At 37.3% G+C, this 26,442-nt stretch overlaps 1 protein-coding gene across 1 annotated transcript; it reads left to right on the top strand.

The window, feature by feature from the left end:
* The first annotated feature begins 9,593 nt into the window (after nt 1-9,593).
* Nucleotides 9,594-19,552, top strand: LOC140157669 (G-protein coupled receptor GRL101-like). Its single transcript, XM_072180908.1, has 8 exons — nt 9,594-9,952; nt 10,540-10,647; nt 12,412-12,478; nt 14,162-14,233; nt 14,879-14,950; nt 15,547-15,618; nt 16,115-16,192; nt 18,436-19,552. The coding sequence occupies exons 1-8, from the start codon at nt 9,730-9,732 to the stop codon at nt 19,550-19,552; spliced, it is 1,809 nt and encodes a 602-aa protein (XP_072037009.1). The 5' UTR covers nt 9,594-9,729.
* Nucleotides 19,553-26,442: the final 6,890 nt, after the last annotated feature.

The raw sequence follows: 26,442 nt of genomic DNA, 5'->3' as shown, positions 1-26,442 counted from the left end.
ACAAGCCTCAGCACACTTTACAGGTTGTCGCTGACCACTACGGCCCACATCCGTAGTGATAATGAGCATAATGTTTAGTTATTTCCGTTTAACTTTAGCAAAAGGAGGCTGCTTTAACAATATTTTACAATAAACCTGAAAATGCTTATTGGGTAGAAAAATGCTTATTGGATAGATTTTTCATTTCAATCTCAAAATTAAAGTGGAAAATGAATGAACAAAAGCCCTAAAAAGAAGCTGGCGCCCGAGAAACACGACTGGTGTATTTTCCACTAAGTGTAATCATTTAGGACGAAGTCAGAGAACTGGTCTTGAAACTGAAAAGAAAGGGACATTCAAAATATGAAAAACATTAATACGGAATTTCAGCATACGGGCAAATACGGTATACAAAGTTGAGAATGTTTTGAGAATCACTTCACAAATCGTATCAGTTAATTGACAGTGACGGACATAGTGCGTGAAGAACTGGTGGCATATGTGGTTAGTTTACTGCACACTAAACCTGGTTCTACCAAGAGATCCGTTGTATAGACGAATCCAACGAGCCAAGTGATGGTCAGAAATCATTCGGCCATTACTTGGTCCCCGACGCACCAAACTAGTGTTGTGACTGCCCAATTGGGTGCATTAAAGCCGCTTAAAAATCGATGTTATATTGTATTGTGTTTATCATTCTTTTGTCTACCATTGTCAACGTGTGACACTGGTGATGGAATTCAGTTTAAAATTCCCGCCAAGGACGCATCATTTCACATTTCTGGTGGGATAGACTCATTGGGGACCCAGCTATGGCTGCCATTGAGGTGTTGGAATGCTTGAAAATGGATTCGTCTATGCCATGAATTTTGCAAAAGACAGGTGTAACCCCTCTTTCCGATCGAATAAATGTCACATATTTCATTAAATTTCAGCTTGTGGGATCGAACCCCTGACTTTGGAAATCCACATTAACCAATCAACAGAGGTTATGTCACCACTGTATCCACAACTTGATTCAATTGATCTTGAATGCACATGGCTGATAAAGGCAATGGACGAAGGCTCACGCACATTCATGAAATTAACCGATCTCGAACTGGGAACCTTCACTACACTAAGCTACGGGCATGGGAGTAACGTGTTGATAGATACAGCAATATTTCATTGGGAACGCTTTTGGAGTATGCCACAGTATTCTATATTGCTCAACCAGGATTCAGTGACATGGCTACGTTTTGTTACAGAGTCAAGTATTTTTAGCTCTCCCTTTCGAGGATTTCGTGCCGTGTTCACATGGAAAGCTGCTATTGGTACGTTTGTTGGTTTAAAGTGGCCTTCATACAATTACCCGGTTGCTATTTTTGGCGGGATGTTTGGTAACTCAGCTCAACAAATCATAATTTATTCAATATTTTACAAATAGCTATAAAAGCAAACACGTACGTACCCACAATAGAGGTGTGCCAACTGTCAATCACTCAAAACGAAACAGTAGATGGTTATACGGATGTGAACTTACCTCTTCAATGAACATTGGTCGTTTCAAGCCTTTGATTTACAAATTGTAACTCGTACACTTGCCATTCATTCTGTCACCACCCCGGTTACTCCCTTGAAGGTACTATTGTTTTGGAAGTAGACATATCATTGTATACTTTTGGGACGATTGACAAATACGGTATAGTATAGTCGTCTCAGGTTAATGTGTTCTGAAAATTATTGTTTTCTTATGTACTGCAGCTTGCAATATTCTGTAATGTTCTATTATTGTATTGCTAACAATGACGTAAATATGAAATCATTAGAATGCAACCGTTCCATTTTAAGCACATTCTTCGATGTTCAATGACATTGTTTCTTTGTTTTACAAAGATATTGACTGTAACAATGACCAGTTTACTTGCAATACAACTGGTATTATTGACGCATTAATATGTTTACATGATGAGTTTGTTTGTGACTTTGAAGAACACTGCCCTATGGGAGATGATGAATCGTTTGAAACTACATGTAGTACTTCCGGTAAGACTTTATTCAATTCAAGCGGTTCCTATGCAAATGCCATCCAAGTGATCTAACTTGGACACTCGAGTGTTGGTAACTCGACACATTATCGGTACACGAGCAGATAAAGCTAGATAACTTATCTCCCCAAGTCGCCATAACGAAAGGGGAATGTCCGCATCGCAGAGGTAATTTTGCAGGTTAAGACGAAAGTTTCACGAAGGAGGCTAAACACATCGCCTTCATTTTCTACGCATTGAATAAAGGCACACTTGGAGGAAATAAATTACAGTGTACGGTAAATATTCTAATACCTTCGCAAAACTTTTGTTTATTATTTTCTCATAGCTTTTTGTGGAGGACCATACGTCAACGTCAGCGACAATATTCATCATATTCTTTCAGCAGCGTATCTTCCTTCGTCCCCTTACACTGAGCTCTCCTGTGATTGGATTATATCCACCAATCACGACGACCGAATCTTGCTGCATGTCCTGCATTATTACAACGAAGGCAATGACGTTCTTTCATTGGCTAACACGGCAAACATGAAGGATTCTACCATCTTGACGCGTCGAAATAGCATGATTCCTCCTGTTATAACAAGTAGCAGTAGTATGCTGTGGATAGTATTTGAAAGTAACGGACAACGTTTGGACAGCGAGTTTTTGTTCAATGTCACGAATACGAATGTTGCGCAAGGTAAGAAGTGTGCTTATATTAATTTTAAGTCCAAAAACACTTCGTGAAAAAGGTATTTTTATGTGCTTTAGAAATCAGAACACTTTCCGAATTATTGACCCTTCTGGAGTAAGTCTTTAAGGGGTAAATGCTAACATTCAAGATTTGAGCAATTTGTATAAATTTTATGACATTTCCTACTGAAAGCTAATAACACATTTTGGTAGTTTTCCCCTTCCCCGCAGGTAGTAACTGCTAACCATGTCATCCACACAGGTTCTAACTTTTAATAGGATAAATCTCTCATGTTATATTTCAGTTGCTGCTTGTCTAAGTGAGGAATATGAATGCGTAACACCAATTCCGTCGTGCCTGTCAATCGGCCATGTGTGCAACGGGTTTCGTGACTGTTCCAATATCGAAAATGATGAGAACGATTGTGGTTAGTTAACACAGTACTCGATAGTATTGTAATAAAATTAAATTGATTTAACATTGGTCATTGGTAAAATCGCTATAATGATTTTCTTGCTTTCGTTTTTTTAGATGGATGTCCTGCTCAATTCCGTTGTTCTACTGGAGAATGTTTGGATTACTCTTTGTTGTGTGATGGGATCCCACAATGTGACGACTATACCGATGAAATGAATTGCTGTAAGCCTTGAATCTTGAATATGACTTATTAAGTATATATATCCTTTTTGATGCGGCATACGTGTCACTTTCTTTATTGTACTTTTCTCCTCTTTAGATCCCTGTTATCCGAGTTTTATAACCTTACAAGAAAGCGAGTCGTATCATCTTTCACCGCCATTCCATTTTACTGCAAATATTCCAAAAGATATTGCTTGCGTCTGGCTTATTTCTGCCGAGCATGCCAATCGGATCGTTATTACTTTTGACTATTTCGACATACACATGGATGTTCTAGCGATGGGGAGTGGTCACTATCCTAGTAATGTGACGTCACAAGCGTTTCGGAGGTCAGGAGGAGCTCACCCCGAAGTGTTATCGTTTGAGACATCACAAATATGGATCACATACCAAACGATTATAATTAGATACAATTATCATCATCGAGGTTTTCTGCTTAACATTGAAGGACATACTGATACAGGTAGGGGATTGTTTTAAAAAGATTTATTCAACTTCATCAAACTTGACAGAAAATCTATTCAAATTTTTCATATTTCATACTTCGAATACGGGGGAGTGGGGGATCTTAAGATCGGAGGTCCCATGGCCTCTTTCTGTTGCCGCCACTGCATCGATCACAGCTGATCACCAGAATCCAGAATCATAAGCGATAGGAACTCTATATGAATAACAGTGATAATCGTAAGACACTTTTGTTTCAGATATGTGCTCTTCCAGTCAATATAGATGTGACTATGGCCTGCAGTGTATTAATGACACATACCGATGTGATGGCAGAATTCAATGTCTCGATGCATCAGACGAGATCGGGTGCCAAGGTAAAGAGTATCTCGTCCCGTAAAATACTACAAAGCAAGTATCGTAATCGCAATTCAACATTATGCAAATGAGCAACTTCAAACTCCTTCTGCTTGTTCAAAGCACACACATTCTGCTCGCAATTCCTACCCACAAATGACCCCCTCACAAACATCCGCCCACCATGACACCCAGATAGGGACAATAAAGTCAATCCCGGTCTACTCCCCTAAACAAAATGCAGTTCATTCCGTATTCATCAAGTGATAAAGATTTAGATGAGTAGCTAGACCGGGATTGAGGTTGCTGTCATGTAGGGCCTCTGTATCACGGGGGTACGTCCTCTGTCGATTTCAAAATTGGGAAAATCCCATAGTTAAATTGCCATGAACGGCTTGCCCCCCTCCCCACATCCCAGTGCCCGGGGCTACGCCACTGTGGGGCCGACTGCACCCACAAACACACACCCACACAGATACCCTTGTATTTTGCATATTTCCGAAGACTGAACAATGACGACAAGTTTTGAAGTCAAGAAGTCCTATTTGTCGGTGTGTTGTGATGCCAATTTATCCCAAATTGATCCTCGTACGGTTAACGCTCAGAGGAGTCAGCTATAGACGAAGGCTAGTAGAGTAGTAGAGGACACATGTCTAGGTCCTCTTTGTGTGGGTATGTGGTGTTCACTTCTTAAATAATGCTAGGCAAACGTACACACACAGAGACACATATTTCGAGTCTGCAAACATAGATGTTTTGGTTTAATGGCGCTTGTTAACATTTACGTAATATATTTTCCTTTTCATTCTATTTGTTGTGCTCTTAGAATGCAATCTAGATGGATTTTTATGTCCATCCAATTACCAGTGTATCCCGCGTGGTGCATTGTGTAACGGGACAGCTGAATGTTGGTTTTACGAAGATGAAGCGGAATGTGGTAAGATCATTTTAAGCTTTTATGATGAGTTGCCATGATCCACAAAACAAGAAGAACAACAACAAAAGAACGTAAAATACAGCAGCAACAACAACGATGTTGTTGTTGATGAAGATGAGGAGGAGGAGGAGGAGGAGGAGAGGAATGACGACAACGACGACGAAGATGGTGATGATGTTGTTGTTGTTGTTGTTGTTGATGATGATGATGATGATGATGATGATGATGATGATGATGATGATGATTTGTAGAAGAGGAAGTCGTAGTTAGCACAATGACGACCATTATCATATTAAAGAAAAGACAATTTTTAGGACCCAAGTTGATACCAATTTTATTACCTGCAGGTACAACAATATGTGGAAATAAAGAATTGTATTTAACCACGGACAACGTCGTGGCCATCAATTTTCAAATGTACTATGGTATGCATTATCCTTGTGAGGTAACATGTTTATGGTTAATAACTGGACCCGATAGCCATGGTATGACGATCGATGTTACCGTACTTGAAATGCCATATATTTTAGATTATGTCGAGTTTGGCAAAGGACATGATCCTCATAATGCGAAATCTGTGGTAGATCGTCTTCAAGGATGGCAAGGCTGGAACGATATGACTACATATGCGGTAAACAGCAACACCTTGTGGATTGTTTTTGAATCGATCTGTTCATTGCTGGTACAGGATGATTTTCGTCATGGACGTAATTTTGAATTGGAGATTCACGTTAGAAACTTAACAGAAGGTGAGTGGCATCTTTAGAGATCGATCAAGCCCCCCGACTTTCGTAAAATTATAATAATTCTTAAGAAAGAAAAAGAGCAAGGTACACCATGCAACTTGATGTGGGAAAACAAAAGTAAAATACAGACTAGACAGTAAGCAGGGGGGACAAAAACAGCAAATATAGGCATAAGAAGTAGGCAAAGTTCGATAGCCAAATATTACCAGTTCCAAAGCCCACAGAAGTGCGAAAACTGCAAAAACAACAAGGATCAATGGGATACAAAAGTGCACAGATATGATAAACATAACAATCGGTGTAGGCACAAAAACAGGCAAAGTTCGATGGTTAAAATTGCCAATTCCAGAGCCCATAAAAGTGTCTGAAAAACAGTACAAATGTACACTAGAAGTGATGAAAATCACTATGCACAAAGCAGACAAACAAAACCAAACGGACAAAAAACAACCGACATTTCGAACAGATAAACTGCTCTTCTTCAGGGACAGACAACAAAATATAAAAGCAAACAACACGAACTACATACTGTAGTTTAAAAACACATTCAAGTCAATATTGACGGCAAGTTCAAATTGTAGCAAACAAGACAGCAAACTCAAGAGCAAAATAAGCTGTGTCTTTACTCAATAGGAGCAAGTTCGCTGATCATTCTTAGTCATTTTGTCTAAAATCACATTGGAAACAATGTCGTATTTTAAATCGTTTTCATTTTCCCCAATGCTAGAACTTTGTGGAAGTCAGGAGCAACAGTGCCCAGGATCATTTGTGTGTATTGATACAGAAAATGTGTGCGATGGGCGGGCCGACTGCGATGGATACACAGATGAACTGGGATGCGATAAAGGTAATATTATGTGTAAACACTAGTCTTGCTTGTGACCGCAAAAATATATTATACGTAGAACTGTAAATTAAATTTTGAGCGTGTGCGAATCGGATGTACATATAACACTTTCAATTGAATTACAGAGCTTTGTGGGAACATTAGTACGGATATCAGTCTTAGGGACACACCATTTGATTTAGGTTACTATGGCAGGAATGAGTGCGTATGGTTAATAACGGCTTCATCCGTAAACCACTGGATACGAGTTCTCTTTGAGTTCATATACATGAGTCTTAGCACACGCAATCTATTTTCTATTGGTTATGGTCATGATGCTATGAATGAATCCACCATCGTATTCACTCGATTAGGAATGAGAACACCGGAAATAACATGGTCTGAAGATCATAAGATGTGGATTACCATCAGACTGGGTACATGGGATCTCATAGAAATTTACTTGGGATTGGTTTCATTTCAAAGAGGAGGTAGGTCTAAGCGTTGTAAATAATGTAGTGATTTCAGAATAGTAATTTTCAGGATGAATCTGAACACTACATGTATGTAACAAAATCATAAATTATTATGTCAATACCAGAGGCAACTACCCTGATAATTTCCAACATTTTGTACAGGTTTGACTTGTTGAAGTAAATGCATCCTTTTTCTTGAAATTTTGCATTACATTGACGACTTCTTTGTTGTAGGCAATCGCGCATCTCATCAGCAACGATGTCCTGAAATAGGGATCGTTTTTTACATAATTATTACAAGAACTGGACAACGCACGATTTCAAGACGCTATGATTTCATCACCTTATCAATTGATATAAACAATGCTGAGATGCCACGTTTTTTATTATCCACAAAGGCTATTCTTGGCTTCACTATTATGTCAAAATTTAGTGGAATATGATTGTGCAATTGAATGTAGAGATATCGAGTCACTACAGCTTAGCGAATCTTCCGCAAATGGTATCTAATATACATGGCAAATAGATACCTATAAACACATCTGTCTTAATCATACAACTATGTCTTTGATCTAGAACTTCGGTTCCTTCTTTGACCATTCACGAAGACTATGGTCTGCATGGAAGCGTTTTAGATACAATTTTAAGTAGCACTTTATCTTTATTTCCATAAACAGAGTTGAATTGTACCAATAATACTGTTCCCTGCTCATCTGGTATTGGTTGCATTAGCCAAACAGCAATCTGCGACGGTATTGCAGACTGCCAAGACTTTTCTGACGAGTTTGGTTGCGGTATGTAGACAACACTGTTGTTGAAAAAGATCAGTCAATGTATTAACAATAAAACTCTTTCAACGTCTTGAATACACTGTTCTACCTTTAAATATTGTCTGATATAATTTACTTAAACTGATGAGGGCTTAACAGGTGCGTGATCGATAATCAATGTCAATGTTCTGCACTGTAGGATTATGCCAAACCAACGAGTTTTCCTGCTCATCAAATTGCCTGGATAAAAGTTCTCTTTGCGATGATGATCCAACATGTGATTCTTTCCAAGATGAAATGTTTTGCGGTGAGTCTTATAGATCGGGTACTATTCTGCTATTAAGAATAATTGAAATCTTGGTTCAATAAATTGAAAGACAAGTTTAGTTTAGGTAAAAAGGTAGCAGGTACAAGCATGACATTAAGATATGAGAAGTTTGTATTTCTTCGGTATTCTGTACATCATAAACAGCATTCTTAAAGCAGAGTACTCCAGGGGACAGAATAACAAGAGATCCTGTTTTATCAACACGTGTTACTATTGGGTAAACAAGTAAAAGCAGCTTCAAAAGGATTATCATTTGATGCTTACAAAATCATATTTCAGTTCCATGCGGTATCCACAAGTTCACATTGCTCCCTGAAGAAGACACCGTTACCATTACCTCTCCTCGGTATCCCGAACCATATCCAAAGAAAATAACGTGCACTTGGTACATCAACACAACACCAGGAAACACAATCAGCGCAATTATTACGGATTTCAACATGGACACGTGGCCTGATGACTATGACTCCTTATTCATAGGTATAGGAAATGACCTGTCTAACGTAACATCAGACTCTTACTTTATAGTAAGTGGGGCCGATGCGCCTGCCCTAGTAACGCCTCCCAGCCATAAGATATGGTTTGTGATGGCAAGTGAAGGGTATATTGAGGCAAGAGGATTCTCTATCGATTTGAAGGCTCAATCAAGTCCAGGTAAATTGAAGAGTCAATTCAGTGTATTAATCATATACAAGAATAAAGCTCCCAGTTTTGATTTCCATTGAAACAATAAAACGTTATTATACAACTATAAGCAGTAAACTGCCTCAAGTACATTGCAGCAATTGAAGAGCGTCATGAGTCAATAAATCTTGCCTCATAAAAACCCCTCAGAAATTACGAGTAAAGACGTTAAGCTTTTACGTTGCTCTCGATGATTTTACGTCGCAGCTGAATGTAAACTTGGGCACTTTACGTGTCATTCTCAACCTTGGCTAATCTGCCTCTACAGTCGTTACAAATGCGATGGCAAGGAATTGTGTCCAGATGGATCGGACGAGGAACAGTGTGGTAAGACCCGTACAGTATCTGGTAAAAACTGTCTGAACAGGCCAGAGCTGCCAGATCACCAGGCTGTCATTATAGCTCAAGGCAGCGTAATTATATGACAGTATAGTTCGCAGAGGCAATATGTGGTTAAATGTTGAATTGGTTGAAAAGGGAGGTGAGACATGATCAATTCGGTAAAGGCAGTGGAACTAATGATAGTTACGTTAATGTGTGTGTGTGGGGGGGTTGTAAGTGCAGTTTTAATAGTTACACATACTTAATTACTGTTGATAAAATTCTACAACAATTTGATTTGCATCGCATTTGATGGCTATGTATAGCTTGTTATGAAAGAATTGTGTAATTTTTTTATTCTTTTTTTGCATTTCAGGCTTGTGTGGCGCAAGAAACATTTACCTTGATGGTCAAGTAGTCAGAAATCTTACTTCCCCAGATTATCCGAATATATATCCAGATGACGTTTTATGCGAATGGGTCCTGATTGCAGAAGATAAGCAATTCATATTTATTGAGATGACTGATTTTGAACTAGAAGCTGGTTACGATTTTATTATCTTAGGGTTTGGCAAAGAAACGTCTAATTCCACAACGATGCTGTATTCCTTTACTGGGAAACCCAAAACAGTTAGTTATACTTCCAATGAAGCTCAAATCTGGCTTAAATTTGCTTCTGATCGGTCTGGTGGACGACGAGGGTTTTCTTTTCGCCTGAATCAAGTTCGAATAGGACAATACGGTGAGAGTCAAAAATAACAAACGCAGTTTTTGGCGGGATGCTCATACTACCCAAGCATCCGCCAAAAACTGCTTTTGTTGCAAACCCCCATTATATCAGTACTTTTTCATGATTTTTGTATGTTTTCTCAAGTGCATGTAAGGGGTTTTGGAACAAAGCTCTTCAATTGTTGGCAGTTGTGTTGCTAAAGAACCAGAATACAAGAGACGTGAAGGATTTAGGGCTATAAGGTCGATGATGTGGGTAGTATGACGACAATAAGTATTGGATGTGTGATATTCTGTCTCCTGGAATGCAGCATCCCTAGTTGCTACCACAGAGGAACGGCACTGACCGATGCGTGCGTCCGGATTTTAACACTTTTAAGTGTTAAAACAAAACATGGTTACGCCAGGATCACGCGATGCTATGCGTCTTGATTAGCGAATCGGGTGTCGATGTTTCGAAGCTTTTCCATGACGTCAATTGTTACTTTTTCATTTTTCACCGGGTGGGGCAAAAATGACCTAATGGTTTTAAGAGTTTAGTAAAAGCACCCACAATTTATTGTCTGCTATCTCATTTGCTTTTTTATCTTTATCTTAAAGAGTGCTTGGAAAATAATCTCAATTGTGGAAATGGTTTATGTGTTGACGAATCGGCCCGCTGTGATGGATTTAATGACTGTTTTAACTTAGTTGATGAATTCGATTGTGGTAAGAAGCGAGGAGATATTCCAATTCTAATTTTCAAAAAAGCTTGATCAATTCAGCATTTTCAAATATGATAAACAAAATATAAAGAATGGAACAGTCAAATTGTACTTCTTTTTAAATTTAATGTCATTAATGTCATATCTGAATAATAACAACGAATTACCAATATTGGAGAAGGAAAATATTATATTTTTCTTTTTCTTAGAATCTGTCAATTGTCCCGGATCATACTTGTGTGATTCCCCTGCCAAGACGATGACACCTCGTAGCTGTGTACCCATGGTAGATGTTTGTGACGGCAAACAAGATTGTCCTGTCGCAGATGATGAAGAAGGATGTGGTTAGTGCTGGGCTGGGCTGGTGGACAACATAATCTGAACCCTATTACGATATCGACATCAGCAGAAAGTTTTACTTTTTTCTTGCTATTTATATTAATCATATTAATTCTGGAGTCTAACGCAGTTGTATGTTGTCTGATGATAATGAAACCTAAGGATGGGTGGTACTTTAACTATTGAGGACTGGGCAATATGATCCTCAGGGGCATAGCAAGAGTATCAGGGGCCCGTGGACAAGAAGCAGTACGGGCCCTTTTAACCTGGGCGGGATTTACCTTATGGGATCTAAGTTTTGGTTTACGTATAATATAGGGGGTACTAACATATTTTGCTCCGATGTTACTAGGACATTTGCGCGAAATCGCACGAAAAAAATCAACTACAAACTATATTAGCCCCAGATCAACATTAATTTTACTATTTGAATACGCGCAAAGCACGAAAATGAATTTTTTACAATAATATTTTCCCCTATTTTGGCAAAAAAAACATGCTGTTATTGGGGTTAAAAGAAAAATGCATAGGACAATAAATCCGGCCCTGTTCTCCATTATCAGCCCTTATTTAATTTTCGCTTTTGTGCTCGGGCCCACGGACCCTGCCCCCCCCCCCCCTTTGCTACACCCCTGCTGATCCTATAAACAGAAATTATGTCATAACCCCGGTAAAATATGAAAAGACTGAGACAATGTTTCGTTTAGATGGTTCAACCAAACAATTGGTATCAGGGTGGTGTATCATCTGAAAAGCATATACTGTTCTATGACTGCATGCGATACACATTTCGGTCAGCTACTAAATTCCAAACTTGGAAGAATATTTGGGTAATAAAAGAGCTAATCTTATTTCACAATAAAACATATTACATGCTACAACACTGATGACAACACAATGTAGTTTGTATTAAAAGTTCAGAAGGACGGACGTAAACTCAGTCACATCATGCCAGATGATTATCAACCAAGTTTTCGAATAAGTTTTCTCGATTTTGTGCAGATACAAAACGATGTCCAGATGATTGCAATTGTTACTATGTGGACAGAAACCTGTTGGTACAGTGCGGTATAAATTTCCAGTCATTGTTTGATGTTGCCAAAATTACCAATGCCTTGTAAGTAAACATTTTCACAAATAAAGACCTTTCATGGACAATCTACTTTCTAGCTGGTTCAACCATACCATCCGGTTCAATAATGGGTTGAAGAATTGTGAGTGTGGCACTATAAATCACTTTCGAAATCAGTTGTTTTTAAAATACAAAAATCGTCGGCATAGTTCAAAATAATATCGTCTTATTTGACAATTATATTGTTTTTGCCTGTAAATATATTATTTGTAAACATGTTTATAATCGTGTTTTAGCTGTTTTGTTTAACTCACATTTTTGTTGCTGTTATTGTTGCTGCTGTTTGTAATAGGGAAGTGTCTGGACCTGGTGTGGAGTCATTGGAACCCGGAGTATTTAAAGGCTTTCGGCACTTACGAACTCTGTAAGGAAATTGTTCGCTCTTATATTCATAATTGTCTTGATACACCGGGCTTGATGCTGTATTAATCAATTGCATAATAGATTAGATTTGTTTACCTTCAACTGCCTTATACAAAACAATCAAAATTAAATAATAAATGTTGAATTGCATGATTCAAACAAAACAAGATCTTTGAATGTGCATTTTCTTTATAGTGTATCTACGAGTACGCCATCGGTTATCACAGGTGCAGCCGGTCCTTGTGTGAGTGGTCGATCTTTCCTCAGATGTGTCTCCGACTTCAGAAGAAGAAGTGAAGTTAGAGACACGTCTAACGAAAGACGAAAGAGAGACCGCTTATACAGGCACCTGTATCCCAGCAAACACAAAAACGTTTTAAAAACGTTTTAAATATGTTATATTTTGGCTTTTGGTTTAGGTAAAAAAATTTAATAACATTAAAATGTCGGGTTATATAAAAGTCATGGACACGTTTTAAAACGTTTTGTACAAAAGCACACTACAGCAATATTTTTTAAATGTTTTCAAACTGTTATTGTAAACTATTTTTGCAAACATATTTTGCCAAATATTTTGTCAACATTTAAATAACATGATGTTAAAATATTTGCATCCAGTAAACAAATGTTCTTAAAATGTTTTTTTTTTTTCAAAACGTTTTAATAACATTTAAATGTCGGGTTATATAAAGGTCATGAAAACGTTTTTAAAACGTTATTGCAAATATTTTGGGCAAGCAATTTTAACAAAATATTTTTTCAACCCCAAAATAATATTCTGTTTAGAATGTTTTGTATCGTTTTCAAAAATGTTTTTGGAATGTTATTATAACGTTTTTATACCCTTTATATAACCCGACATTTGAACGTTTTCTGTAAAACATTTTCTGTTTGCTGAGCATTAGATTATCAAAAAATGTTTTTTAATGTTATGAAAACGTTTTATACCCTTAGTATACCCTTTAAATAACCCGACATTAAAACGTTTTCTGACAACCTTTTATAACCTTTTGCGAATGATGTCGAAAACGTTTTGTGTTTGCTGGGATTGTAATAAAACTGTAACTTATTGTCAATTCCCGTCGAAAAAGCTATTTGCATTGTGATGTGCCCGGATAAATTTATTTTGATTATTTATATTTGTTTACAATCTAATGTTGGGAATCACAGTAATGTAATCACAGTAAACAAAGCATGATTTTTCACTCGCAAAATCAATGTCAAATCATACTTTATTTTTATTAAAGATTGAGTTATTGTTAACTTAATCAAACAGCGTGTTATGTGGTGCATTCTGAAGTGAATTTGGGTAAAAGATGTTTTTGACCTTGAGTCATTAATGACTCGTAATAGCATTTTCTTGCTTATACTTTTATATTTGTAAAGTAAAACTAATTAATGCAAAGTCTTTAACCTCATTCATAATCGTCACTTTTCACTGTTTCTTAATTCAATTTACGTCACATTTTCTTCCATTAATTTGAAAACCAAATTTGTCGTTTTCCCTGTAAAAAAAAATCGAATAGCCCATTAAGGACATACCGCTAGTGACCAATCACACTAGCACGCAATCATACGATGTCCAAATAAATTATAAAGTTGCTGGACTTTTCCAATTTAAACAATGAAAACTTAATTATGTCTGGAGGTAGTGTGAACTTAATTCACCATGTTCATTTTTTAGATCTGTCACAAAATCCAATATTACATCCATCCAGCTAAGGACCTTTGATGGACTGCAAAATCTCACCTGGCTGTGAGTAGCAATATTAATTTTTTTAAATATACGTATTCCCAACTCAAAAGCACCACAGGCCATCCCGAAACCCAACGCGTCTAGCTTCAAAGTAGCCAGCGTTGGGAGCAGTGTGCCCTCTGACAAAATGAAAGAGAAAGGGAAGGCAAAGGAAAACCAAAGGGAAAAAGAAGGAAAGAAGCCGTTATATTTCCAGTTTCCCACCAACATTTCCCCGATCATGTGACAGAATATAATGTACAATACTACTAGAATAGTGTATATTGTATATATCCCACCGATAATACCGGGAAGAACCCCCCCCCCCCTCTCCCGCACACACCGCTGAATCACAAAAAAAAAATATTCTGATGTATTAGATATGGACAAGACCGGCACAAGGTAGTTAATTTTTGCTCCCACCTTATAGCGCGGCCCTGCGTCTCTCTCCCCCGCGATATCCCCAGGCATATACATGTGAAGATGGAAATACCCCTTCAATGTTCACTAAGAACAGTCATTACGTGCTTTAAATAAATAAATATAAATCAAATTCCATTGACTATTCCAATACAATATATAGCATTTGAATTTACATTATAGAGCCATACTTAATAAGATTTTTCTATATGGTTGTAAGCATGCCTTATTTTGATTACGTTTTAGTGATTTATCATCAACGCTTATTGCCGTCGTACACAGTCGAAATTTTGAAGAATTGATGCAACTAGAGGGACTGTAAGTACCACTATTACAACTTTACATATTGTGTTAAAATAATTTATTCTGAGTCTTTTTCGTGCATTTTTTGGTTGCAACCAGGGGCCAGGGTTTTTGTCCGGGAGTACGGAATTTCCATAATATGGACCTTTTTCCTGAATAAATTTGCTTTCAGTGTTGCATCCTTTTGCAGCTTATGCTATTAAGGTTAATTCATCTACGTAGTTTTTAGGTTCTATCTCAAAGGCTGATAACATTATCTCCGTGGTAACAAACAGTCCGTTCAAAGCTGTTCAAAAAGGATGCCCAATGCAGTGTTAAACTTATGCTTAGATCGTCTGGATAGAATGAATAATGTTGGATACCAGCTCAACTCTAACCTAACATCGGTGGACTTAATCCCTAAAAATGTTTACCTTCTTAATTTGGACCGTCTTCAGTGCATTTTTACAATTTCCCAGGGAAAAGTTGGGATGCGTCGCGAGATACATATGCGTTTTCCGTTATCGTTACAATTTTCTTCTGCTTTGTCTTCTTCATTTTCTTCTCCCAAATTTTGCCATAGCGGGAAAATACACCGGTAATTTTTATTATTCCTGTTTTATCTTTAACAGTGCCATGTGGAACGTGCCCCTTATGCGTATAATGCAACACGCATTTGCCGGTCTCTCGCAACTCAAGACACTGTAAGTCTTTTGATTGTACTCTTCGAAATTAATTAATGATGAAAAATCTCATTTGTAGACTACATACGTACCTACAAATGGAATAACTGTCACTGCTGAAATTCGATTTACTAGAGAAAAACTTCTCAGAAACTTGTCGCGATGGACTAATGTGATTAACATTCAAATCAGTTCGCCGTTCGCCGGTATAATTTAAAAATCAAATGTGTTCTTTTTTTGCGGGTAAAATTAGAATGGATCAATCGAATACTCGGCTTACTGTCAAGTCTTCGCTATTTTGATATGGACAATTTTAAGTAAAAATGTAAAACACTAAAATTTCAACCCAAATATCTCAACTCACATTAGGCCTACTGTTCATAAATGACAGCCGGGCAAAATATGAAGAACCTTTGTTTGTCTCTGTGAACTTCCTGTCGTCATCCTTTCTTGAAAATATACCAGCTTGCAGCTTGATTATGATTATTGGTTTAATGTGTTTTTCATTTTATTTAAGCGTTCTAGTGAGAGGATCCGGTGAAATACTTGATGTCCAATCAAACGGATTCCACGAACTTCAAAATTTGAATGACCTGTAAGTATACCAATATTAACAAGTTACTAACTCATTTTTTGTAATTTTGAGAACAAGTACAAAAATGCATATATTTCAGGGCTGTGCAATAATTATGCTTAAAGTAAGGACATGCAAAATGATGCTGCCCCAGCAAACACAAAACGTTTTAAACATATTATATTTTAGGTTTTGGGTTTGGTAAAAACGTTTTAGTAACATTAAATGTCAGCTTTTATGAAGGTCACACTATAAACACATTTTTAAAATGTTATCAAAATGTGAATATTTTTCCAAATATTTTGTCAGCACTTAATAAACATTATGTTAGAATCATCGTCATTATCATCATCATCATCATCCATGAGAATGTCGACTAATCTTCTCCCGGTGCTTTACCTCTTTCCGTGTCTTTTCATAAATCCGAAATTTATTTATTTATGTCATTGAGAGATTTTTCAACTTGCTCCCATCCTCTCCAGTTGGTGGTATATCTTCTTCTGCACTTTCAATGTCTATAATAGGTGGAGTTATTTGGACTTTGCTGGAGTAGAGATCTTGGTAGAACTCTTCTGCCCGCTTGATGACTACAGTGCAACAGAGCATAAATACCCAAAACTGAATTTTGGACAGATTGACACATAATTTAAAATCTAGATTAAAGTAAAAGATGTCACTTACAACATTTTATGATCAAACTCGGTAATTTTCATATAATTAGCATAATAAAAGAAATGTATGAAAAATGAATTTATTTTTTTTTCGTCAAAAGTAAATATGTTATAAAAATCAAACTTACAAGAAAGATTGACTCTTGTCAAATCCTACAATTCTATCAGAGAAAATTTGCATATTTGTATTTATTTTTTAATTAATGGACATAATATTGATTAATTAATTTGCGATAATAAATATTTTTTCATGATTTACCATAATTCCAAACATGTCAAGCAATGTGTCAAATTAAAGCTAATGAAACGCTTTATAGATTTGTCAGAGCACATTTTGCAAAATGCATTTAGTATTTTAGTTACAAAATTCCAAACATTCTATTCCAATTTTTTGCTATACACGCACAGTGCTGTTCTTTTAAAATCCGCGCCTAATCAACAGTGAGTTTTTCATTCTATTGTCAAAGTACTGTGTTCCCTGTAGCATTATGGAGTGACCAGGTCCTTGAGTGTGATGGTTTTGCAGCAGATGACAGTGCTCATTCAAGCCTATCAAGGTCAGTTAGTAGCCACTTGCTGAATGGCTGGGCATTATCAGCGATCAAATAGATGCCTTAGGCAGCTGCCAATCACAGTAGAGGTTTGATAACATTTTGTTGAAAACCCAAAAGTGATATAAGGACAAAACTGTGCATGTTGGTACTTGATTGTTAGGATTCTAATATGTTGAAAATCCCTTGTAGTAGTATTTTATGGGTAGTGTATATTGTTAATAAATTATATAGCTTTTAAATTTTGGGCATTAATGCTCTGTTGCACTGTAGTTACTAGTTCCCTGTCTGAGGTTATGCTTCCATCTTCCCCCTTCAAGGCTATAATTTGAGATTTTCCAGTGGCAAGTCCTTGCTTTGCTTTCTTGTAGCTTTTGTTATCTTCAAGAGGTTTCTGGATCATCTTTGTGTTGTGTGCTCGAATTTGTCATTCGCTTTTTTATGGTTTTGCACAACTCTTTGTACTCGATATGTTGGATCCTAATCGTGTTCTTCATTTCCAATCTCTTTTTCATAATTTCAAAAGTTTCCTTTGAAATCTTGTCTATCTTTTGTGAGTCTTTTTTCCCTGCTATTTCCAAGGCACAATCAAGGATTGTGTTTGTAAGCCTCTCACAGACATCATTTATATCTACGTCTTCTGCTTCATCGTTCAGGGGATCAAACTTGTTTTGTAGCTTCATCTGGAATACTTCTTTGTTCTGTTGTAGCGTATCCAGATTGACTTGCATCCTTCTCTTTTGCACGAGTTTGTATGTTTCCAATTTCAAGTTGATGGAGGTGCTTGCTCTTACTAGTCTGTGATCACTTCCAGTGTTAAAGCGGTTAAGAATATTTTGCAGTTTTCAAAAAATGTTTTTGATATTATGCAAACGTTTTATAATCACATATCCCGGCATTCAAACGTTGTATAGCAACCTTTTCCAACCTTCTGCGAATAATGCCATTACTTAAAATTATTTATTTAACAATAAACTTTAATTTATTTCCTTTAAATAAAAATATACTCATTTCATTTCATGTTGCATATTCTTTTTTCCAGATATGTTGACGATCACAGAATATGTTGCTATTTCACATCTCACACTGAATGTATATCATTAGAACCGCAATCTCCACTGTTTTCATGTGGAGAACTCATGGAAAATACATTTCTCCGAATCTGCATGTGGGTGCTAGGTTTAAGTGCTGTGTGTGGTAACGTCTTTGTTGTCTTTTGGCGATTGAGAGAAAAGATTGAAAAGACAGGGCAATATGTCCAATCATATCTTGTTATGAATCTTGCCATTTCTGACTGTTTGATGGGGATATATATGTTGATTTTGGCAAGTGTTGATGTTTATTATGGATCTAAATATTTTCAATATGCCGAGTTGTGGCGTTCAAGTGGTTTGTGTAAAATCGCAGGATTTTTGTCTCTTTTGTCAAGTGAGGCATCCGTGTATTTTCTTGTCCTGATAAGTATTGATCGTTTTCATGGGATTGTGTTTCCATTTAGCATCCGCCGTTTTGGTAAGACGTCGGTTAAAATAATAACATGCCTTTCATGGGTAGGTTTAATTGTGTTGTCTTTAGTTCCTACTCTTTTCGCCGATGCTGAATCAGACTTTTACGGCTTGTCGGACGTCTGTATTGGTCTGCCTTTGATTACAAAACCGAATAGTTACAAGATTTCGCAAGGTGGTCTTGATTCAGCATTGTCTAGCCGATCCTTCAACGTGCCCGTCCCTCAAGACCAGAAGCCTGCATGGTATTTCTCCATAGCACTCTTCCTGGGTGTTAACCTTCTCTTATTTTTCCTTATTTTATTGCTTTACATCGTAATGTTCGCTCACGTTCAGTTATCATCTAGACAATCAGGACGAAGCAAAGATCGTGAGGAAGAAATCAAAATAGCGATTAAGATGGGTGTCATAGTTGCTACAGATTTCTGTTGCTGGATGCCGATAATAATCATGGGAGTCTTATCACAGACGGGGTTGGTAGTCATTCCTGTTTCGGTATACGCATGGTCCGCTGTTCTTATCATGCCCATAAATTCATCACTTAATCCATACTTGTATACTGTTTCGACAATGATTTCCGCATCAAAGAATCCGAAAAAGACTCCTGTAAGTAATGCCGTTAAAACGAGGTCAACTGCGATTATGACCAAGTAAAAGACGACGTATTTATTGTGTGTTTTTGGATAAACGATTTGAAATCTTTATCATTAATTATACCAATACAGAATGATGAACTGTCATGAACGCAAATCACATTTAGATCGTGTCTAAGATACTGGAATTAAAATTATTTACTATACTGCCACAACGTTCCACATTTAATCACCACAAATGAAAAAAATATGATACAATTATGGCAAAATCTATGTATATAGAAGAGGACCAGCCTGTAGAGTTTGTGACTAAATCATAGAACAAAAGTTTGAGAGTCATTTTTGGATCTTTGATTGATTCTGAATAAATTTAGCTTGGGCTCACCTCCTGAAACCTCGGGCATTCCAGGGAGGGGCCAATCAAGGTCACATGGGGGTCAAATTTTCAGAATGCTCCAATTATGTCAGGTAATATATCAAATTACTCGTATGGTCATGAGGATTCCAAAAATGTATAGTTTGTTTATTAAATATGTGTCAGACCTTTCCTCTACTAACACAACTTAATTCCGAATGGATATGTTATTGTCTAACATTACTTACGGGGACTGTGAACTCTCAGGAATGCATTGATTAAAAGTGCTGTTACTTCTTTTAAAATTATTCATGCAAGATGTATAATACAGGTAGTATATTTTTGTAAACATACTGTATAATAGAACAAGGACAAAATCTACACTTTGGCTAGAAAATCTTAGAGATTAATTCCAGGAATTATGGCAAAATATGACTTTTTACTATTTTTGGATAAAAACGTAATTTTTACTCCAAAAGCGGCCTTATTTGGTCAATAATTCAAACAAATAAGGCAAAAAGTAAGTGCTGTCCGCAAAATCATTGGCTAGGCTTCTAGGGCAGTGACAATGCGTCGTATAAATATTTAATGTGTAGTTGTTGCGGGCAAGGGACGTTGTTTTGCACTTGCAATGACTTAACTGCTGTGGTAGTTGTGTGACTGTTGTTTAAAATCTATACTGTAGTTATTTAATAGTAGATACTAATGAAAAAATAAATGTTGGTCCTCACTGTTCAAATAATCCTCGGTACCGTACAGATTCGTCTAATGGCGCATATGGGCTCCCTTGGCATAACTGGAATTTTGGGTACAGACTATAAGTGCCCTCCTGCAAAGATCCCACCAGCAAAATAAGGGCACGGACCGAGTAAGGAATTCCAGAAGAGGAAGATCTATATTTGTACGTGAAAAGGGGAAAGGCCATGTGCGTCATTTGGCAAATCTGTACGGTATAATTGCTACAAAAATGGGACCATCGAAATATTATTGTTTGTTTGTTTATTTATTTCTTCTTTACCCTGGGTCAATATTCAGAAGGAAATTTAAGTATCATTCTCTTCTTCTATATAACCAAAGAATAATATAAAAATATATCAAAAGGACCAACAATTGAATACATGAATTCAAAACCCACCAAGTCCATGGGAAGTGATTTTGAGAAAGAAACCTGTGTATCATTTTAATTCTTTCAGTTAGATTTACCTGGTCAATATGGTAAGTTTTACGTGTAAATGAGTGGGTTAAACTGTATTAGGTATGACGATTAGCATTTCAGGGACTTCGTGGGGGTTCATTTTAAATGCTGGACTTGGGTGGTTTTTTGAATCATATACAAAGACAACAATGAGATTACGACTAGTAAGATAATACAAAATAAAGCACACGGGTATGTATAATGTTGATAAGCATTCTGCCATGTAATATAAACCACACACTTCCCTTTATTAAGCCCTTTTTTTTCAAAACTCACCCTCCAGCAATGAATGTGTTACAAGTGGACTTTTATACATACTGGATTTCAACCAATTCAATGTGTTACAAGACTCAAATCCTGGACTTGGGTGGTTCTTTCATACATACTATTTTTCACATGTTCAATAGACACAGAGGATGAATTTGAGTTGTTCTTTCATACATATAACAGGCCTATGTATAGCAACAATTTCCCATGCTTAACTCAATTTGGCCAAAGTATGGACTTGGGTGGGTTTTGTATTCATATATTCAATTGTATGAACAAAAACCCTAATATACTACACATTGAACATAATCAGTAACAAAAACAATTACATACACATGATAATACAGGGTGTCCCAAAATAAAGAGGCCCCACATTGCGCCCTCTTTTTCTCCTATTTCTGAAACGTAAAGAAGCCCTAAATCGTTAGCTTTAATAAACCAAAACAATTATTTCAATCGGCTCACAATTTTTGAAGATATGCCCTCTTTAAGAAATGTACCCGTTTTTCACTCTGTCCACGGATGAGGTTTGGCTACATCAAAGATTTAAACGAAACACACGGTTAATGACATGGATAGATAATAGCATTAGTCTTGGGAAAGCATTCACTTAAGCGAGGATCACCAGCTAGCTTCAAACATCTTCGCAACCCGTATTACTGCTGCATTCGCAAGTATCCGGCGCACAAGGCCTTAAGGATGGTACGCAACACAATTAATACAATGAGAACTAGGACTGAAACCTGTATTCGTCACAGAGGCAACCAGGTAGAGGGCAGAGCAGCACAGTAAACTCACTTCAAAAGAACCAAAGACAAACTAAACAGGCCTTTTCAGGGCTACCTTTTATTCCAAAAAGAGAAATGACTTATGTTGTCAATAAAAAGAAAGCAAGAAACGAGAAAAACATAAGTAATTGCAAGTATAGCAAAAGAAGTCCCATCCCACATCAATTTCGCCCAAATTAATGACACTTAACAAAATCCATAACCCATAAGCCCACCGGTAATCTATTACCTTAAATAAAGTTGTTATTTTATAAAGTTATCATCGAGGAATGTTTTATATTCATGCATGGTTTATGCACTTTTCAATCTTTGAAGTAGCCAAACCTCCTCCGTGGACAGAGTGAAAAACGGATACATTTCTTTAAAAGGGCATATCTTCAAAAGTTATGAGCCGATTGAAATAATTGTTTTGGTTTATTAAAGCTAACGATTGAAGGTTTCTTTACATACCAAAATATATTTGATCAACTTGTCAGAAATAGGAGAAAAAGAGGGCGCAATGTGGGGCCTCTTTTTTCTTTGGGACACCCTGTATTATCAGAAAAAGTCTCAAAATGTTACGCAGCATAACTAAGAACTATATACTTAGAGTTGAAATTTCACATGAATGGTGATGGTATATTTTGGTCGAACGTCGGGCAACCAAAGTTCAAGCAACCATAGTCTACATATCTACCTCGAGTTCTGCGTTAATTTAACGTGAAGTAGCGTGTTCTGCGTTAGCTTAGCGTTACTTGGTGCGTGTACGTACTTTTACGCGCGCCATCAACGTGCCGCATATGTACACGCAAGAAACCACGCTCAGCCAACGCAGCACATGCTGATCTTCAAAGCCAGTGCTGGTGACTCGAGGTGGATATATGGACTATAATCTAAAAAGCAAAGAATTGTACAAAAATGGAAAAAGGATGGGACTTTTACTACGTGATGCAGGGATGGAAGAAGAGATGGAGATGGAGAGAAGTTTGAAAGACGTTTTGATTACAAAGACGTTTTGATTACAAAGTCTTTTTGAGGCAAAAACAGAATCAAGGCATTTTGTCTTCATCTGCCTTGATACACCTTTGAGTAAAATCAGCTGTCTGAAACCAAATCAGATGGCGGATTGTTTACGTAAAATAAAAAATGTGCGGAAGTTTACTTTTACTTGGTGGTGCAATGGCAAACGCTCTCGATTTTATCGGCAGCAGCTGGGTTTTTTCGCAGATGTCTTCATCCGCAGACAACAATATGTACAGCATTTGTATGTATAGCTTGTAATGAAAGTACTGGTGAAAACCAAGTAATTTTATTCCATTTCAGGCTTATGTGGAGCAAGAAACATTTATCTTGATGGTCAAATATACTCAGAAACCTTACTTCCCAATACCCGAATATAATTCAAGTGACTTTTATGCATATGTAAATGGGTCTTGATTGCAAACCATAACCAATTAATATTTGATTGATTCTGAACTAGAAGCTGGCTACGATGACCCGCCGCTTTTAATAATTTAAGACGCCACCCTCCGAATTTGAATGGAAGTTTATGACAAGCCATTAGGGTCATAACGTGCAGGTAGCTACGCGCAGCTTATTTAAAGCTGCGTGCAGCCGTTCGACCAATCAAAATCGTCAATTTAATCACGTGGTTGGACCGTTAGCTCTACGTGGTATAGTGCTAGCTATCCTCTTTCACAATTGTTATCTTATAATTTACGGTATTAGGTTTATAACGAACGGGTAAGGAAGGTAAATCACAGCATCTGCCAAGAGAACATGTTGCTAATGCCTAGCTAAAATGATACACAAAGCATTCTATTATCATGAGTGTTTACAAGTGTTTAATAGCATACTGTATACCCGGGGCTGTATAAAGCAGTGCAGAAGATCTGAAGGTCAAACAACAACTACTACTGAGCTTGACTGATGCAAAGTCCTGTGTAAAGACATTGCAAGGAAAGCGAAGGTCACATGCCGCTGTAGCCCGTATCGCAGCTTACGGGCGCACCATTAGATTAGTAAATATAGAATCCCCATTCTGTGCAGATATTGCTTAGCACTTATATAATACCATTTTATTGCTTTTATTCGCTTTAGAAATTTTCGCTTACAAAAAACGTAATATTTGTGACAGAGGATAGTCCATGTGCAGCGAAATACTCAATTCATGTGATTAGAATGAAGATTCTGCACGTAGCTATTAATAAGCTGCGAGTAGCTAGTTGCACGTTATGACCTCGAAGGCTTACCATAGACGTTCTATACAACAACGTCGATCATCGTGGGTGATTACCATTGGATGAAAAAATATAACAATATATGACGTGATCACACGTGCGCTCCCACACCCTGCTACCATTTGTAGCCGCCGCAGTGTGAGTAGTTTTACCTTGTCGTCTAATAAAGCTTGCTTACTAACGTCGCTGCTATCTCGGTAACTGAACATTAAAAAAATAAACATCTTGCTATTACTATTCTATTATTTTCAACTCCTATTATTCGCGCCTGCATTTGGCGGATCCAAACGGGATGAGTTGAAGTCATTTAAATACTAGTATCTCCTGTGTTGATTTTGTATCAACAACCTAATATTTCGTAGAACTTTTCTTACCAGTTTTGTTAACGGAGGCTCTTCTTCGGGTCGTGATTTTATGAATTCAGATTTTGAGTCCATGTCGTTGGATTTTGGAGGAACGAAAGGGCAAAATATCTGGAGTATCCAACTCGGTGAGTAAAAAATCTTGTTTTAATATCAATTGATTCAATGAAAACGTGTGTGTTTGCACTTTGAGTAGATCGTGGAAAAATAGTATTGGGGAAAAAAAATGTTTAGAATTTGTAATGAACATGATTACTAGTATTGTATTATTAATAATACCAGGGATGATACGGAAAAGGAAAAAGCCCCATAGTTCAGTTGATAGGATATATACTTCTATATGCTCCGAAAATGGTCTTGAAATTGTTCGTCATGTAAAATGAACTCAAATAACGAATAGATTGCACTGTTTTGTCTAGAATGCTTTTTATTGCCAAAATCCAGCAATAAAGGTCAACCCCATTGCAGCCAATAGGGCCTATTGACTTGACCATGATTTATTTTATGATGTTTCCTAGTAACGAGGCATCCTAGATGGTGAGAACTATTCCTTATTTGAGTTCATTTTACATGGCGAACAATTTGAAACCATTTTCATTGAAGTCGGAACACTTTTTGACCTTTCTGCTTATAACTCAAGAATTGTATTCTCAGATAGGTCAAACTATACTTTTTTGAATTGTTATGACCAGAGGAATAAACGTTTGACAATTTTGACATTTCAACCTATACTATTGTATGAAATTTTACCCCTGTTGACCTCTTTTTAACTTTTTTTAAACACTAGTGTACCTGTAGCTGTAAGAGCACCTGAAGCCGAGATAGTGCTCCCGTGATATGGAGAAATACTTTCACCAAGTTTAAGCCAAATCAAAAGAAGTTTAAAATGTAGCTCCTGGATGACGTTTGACCTCGGATGACCTCGATTTTAAGTTTTACGTGTTCCTCTCATATCTCATATCAAGGATTCCACCCACCAAGTGTGAGCCCGATCGGACAAAATTTGAAATTTGAAGCTTCCGTGATGACCTTTGACATCGGTTGACCTCAATTGTATCTCGGGCATGTATTCCCCTCGTATCAAGTATTCCACCCACCAAGTTTGAGCCCGATCGGACAAAGTTTGAAATTTGACCCCTCCGATATGACCTTTGACCTCGGTTGACCTCAATTTTATTTCAGGCATATATTCCCCTCGTATCAAGGATTCCACCCACCAAATTTGAGCCCGATCGGACAAAGTTGGGAATTTGACCCCTCCGTAATGACCTTTGACCTCGGTTGACCTCATTTGTATCTCGGGCATATATTCGCCTTGTATCAAGGATTCCACCCACCAAGTTTGAGTCCGATCGGACAAAGTTTGAAATTTGACCCCCTCCGATATGACCTTTGACCTCGGTTGACCTCAATTTTATTTCAGGCATATATTCCCCTCGTATCAAGGATTCCACCCACCAAATTTGAGCCCGATCGGACAAAGTTTGAAATTTGACTCCTCTTTAATGACCTTTGACCTCGGTTGACCTCATTTGTATCTCGGGCATATATTCGCCTCGTATCAAGGATTCCACCCACCAAGTTTGAGCCCGATCGGACAAAGTTTGAAATTTGACCCCTCCGTAATGACCTTAGACCTCTGTTGACCTCGATTTTATTTCGGGTATATATTCGCCTCGTATCAAGGATTCCACCCACCAAGTTTGGGCCCGATCGGACAAAGTTTGAAATTTTGACCTTTGACCTTGACCTCCGATGACCTTTC

This window comes from Amphiura filiformis, chromosome 7 (assembly GCF_039555335.1).
Source record: "Amphiura filiformis chromosome 7, Afil_fr2py, whole genome shotgun sequence".
Classification (NCBI taxonomy): domain Eukaryota; kingdom Metazoa; phylum Echinodermata; class Ophiuroidea; order Amphilepidida; family Amphiuridae; genus Amphiura; species Amphiura filiformis.
This window is presented reverse-complemented; position numbering and strand designations above follow the sequence as displayed.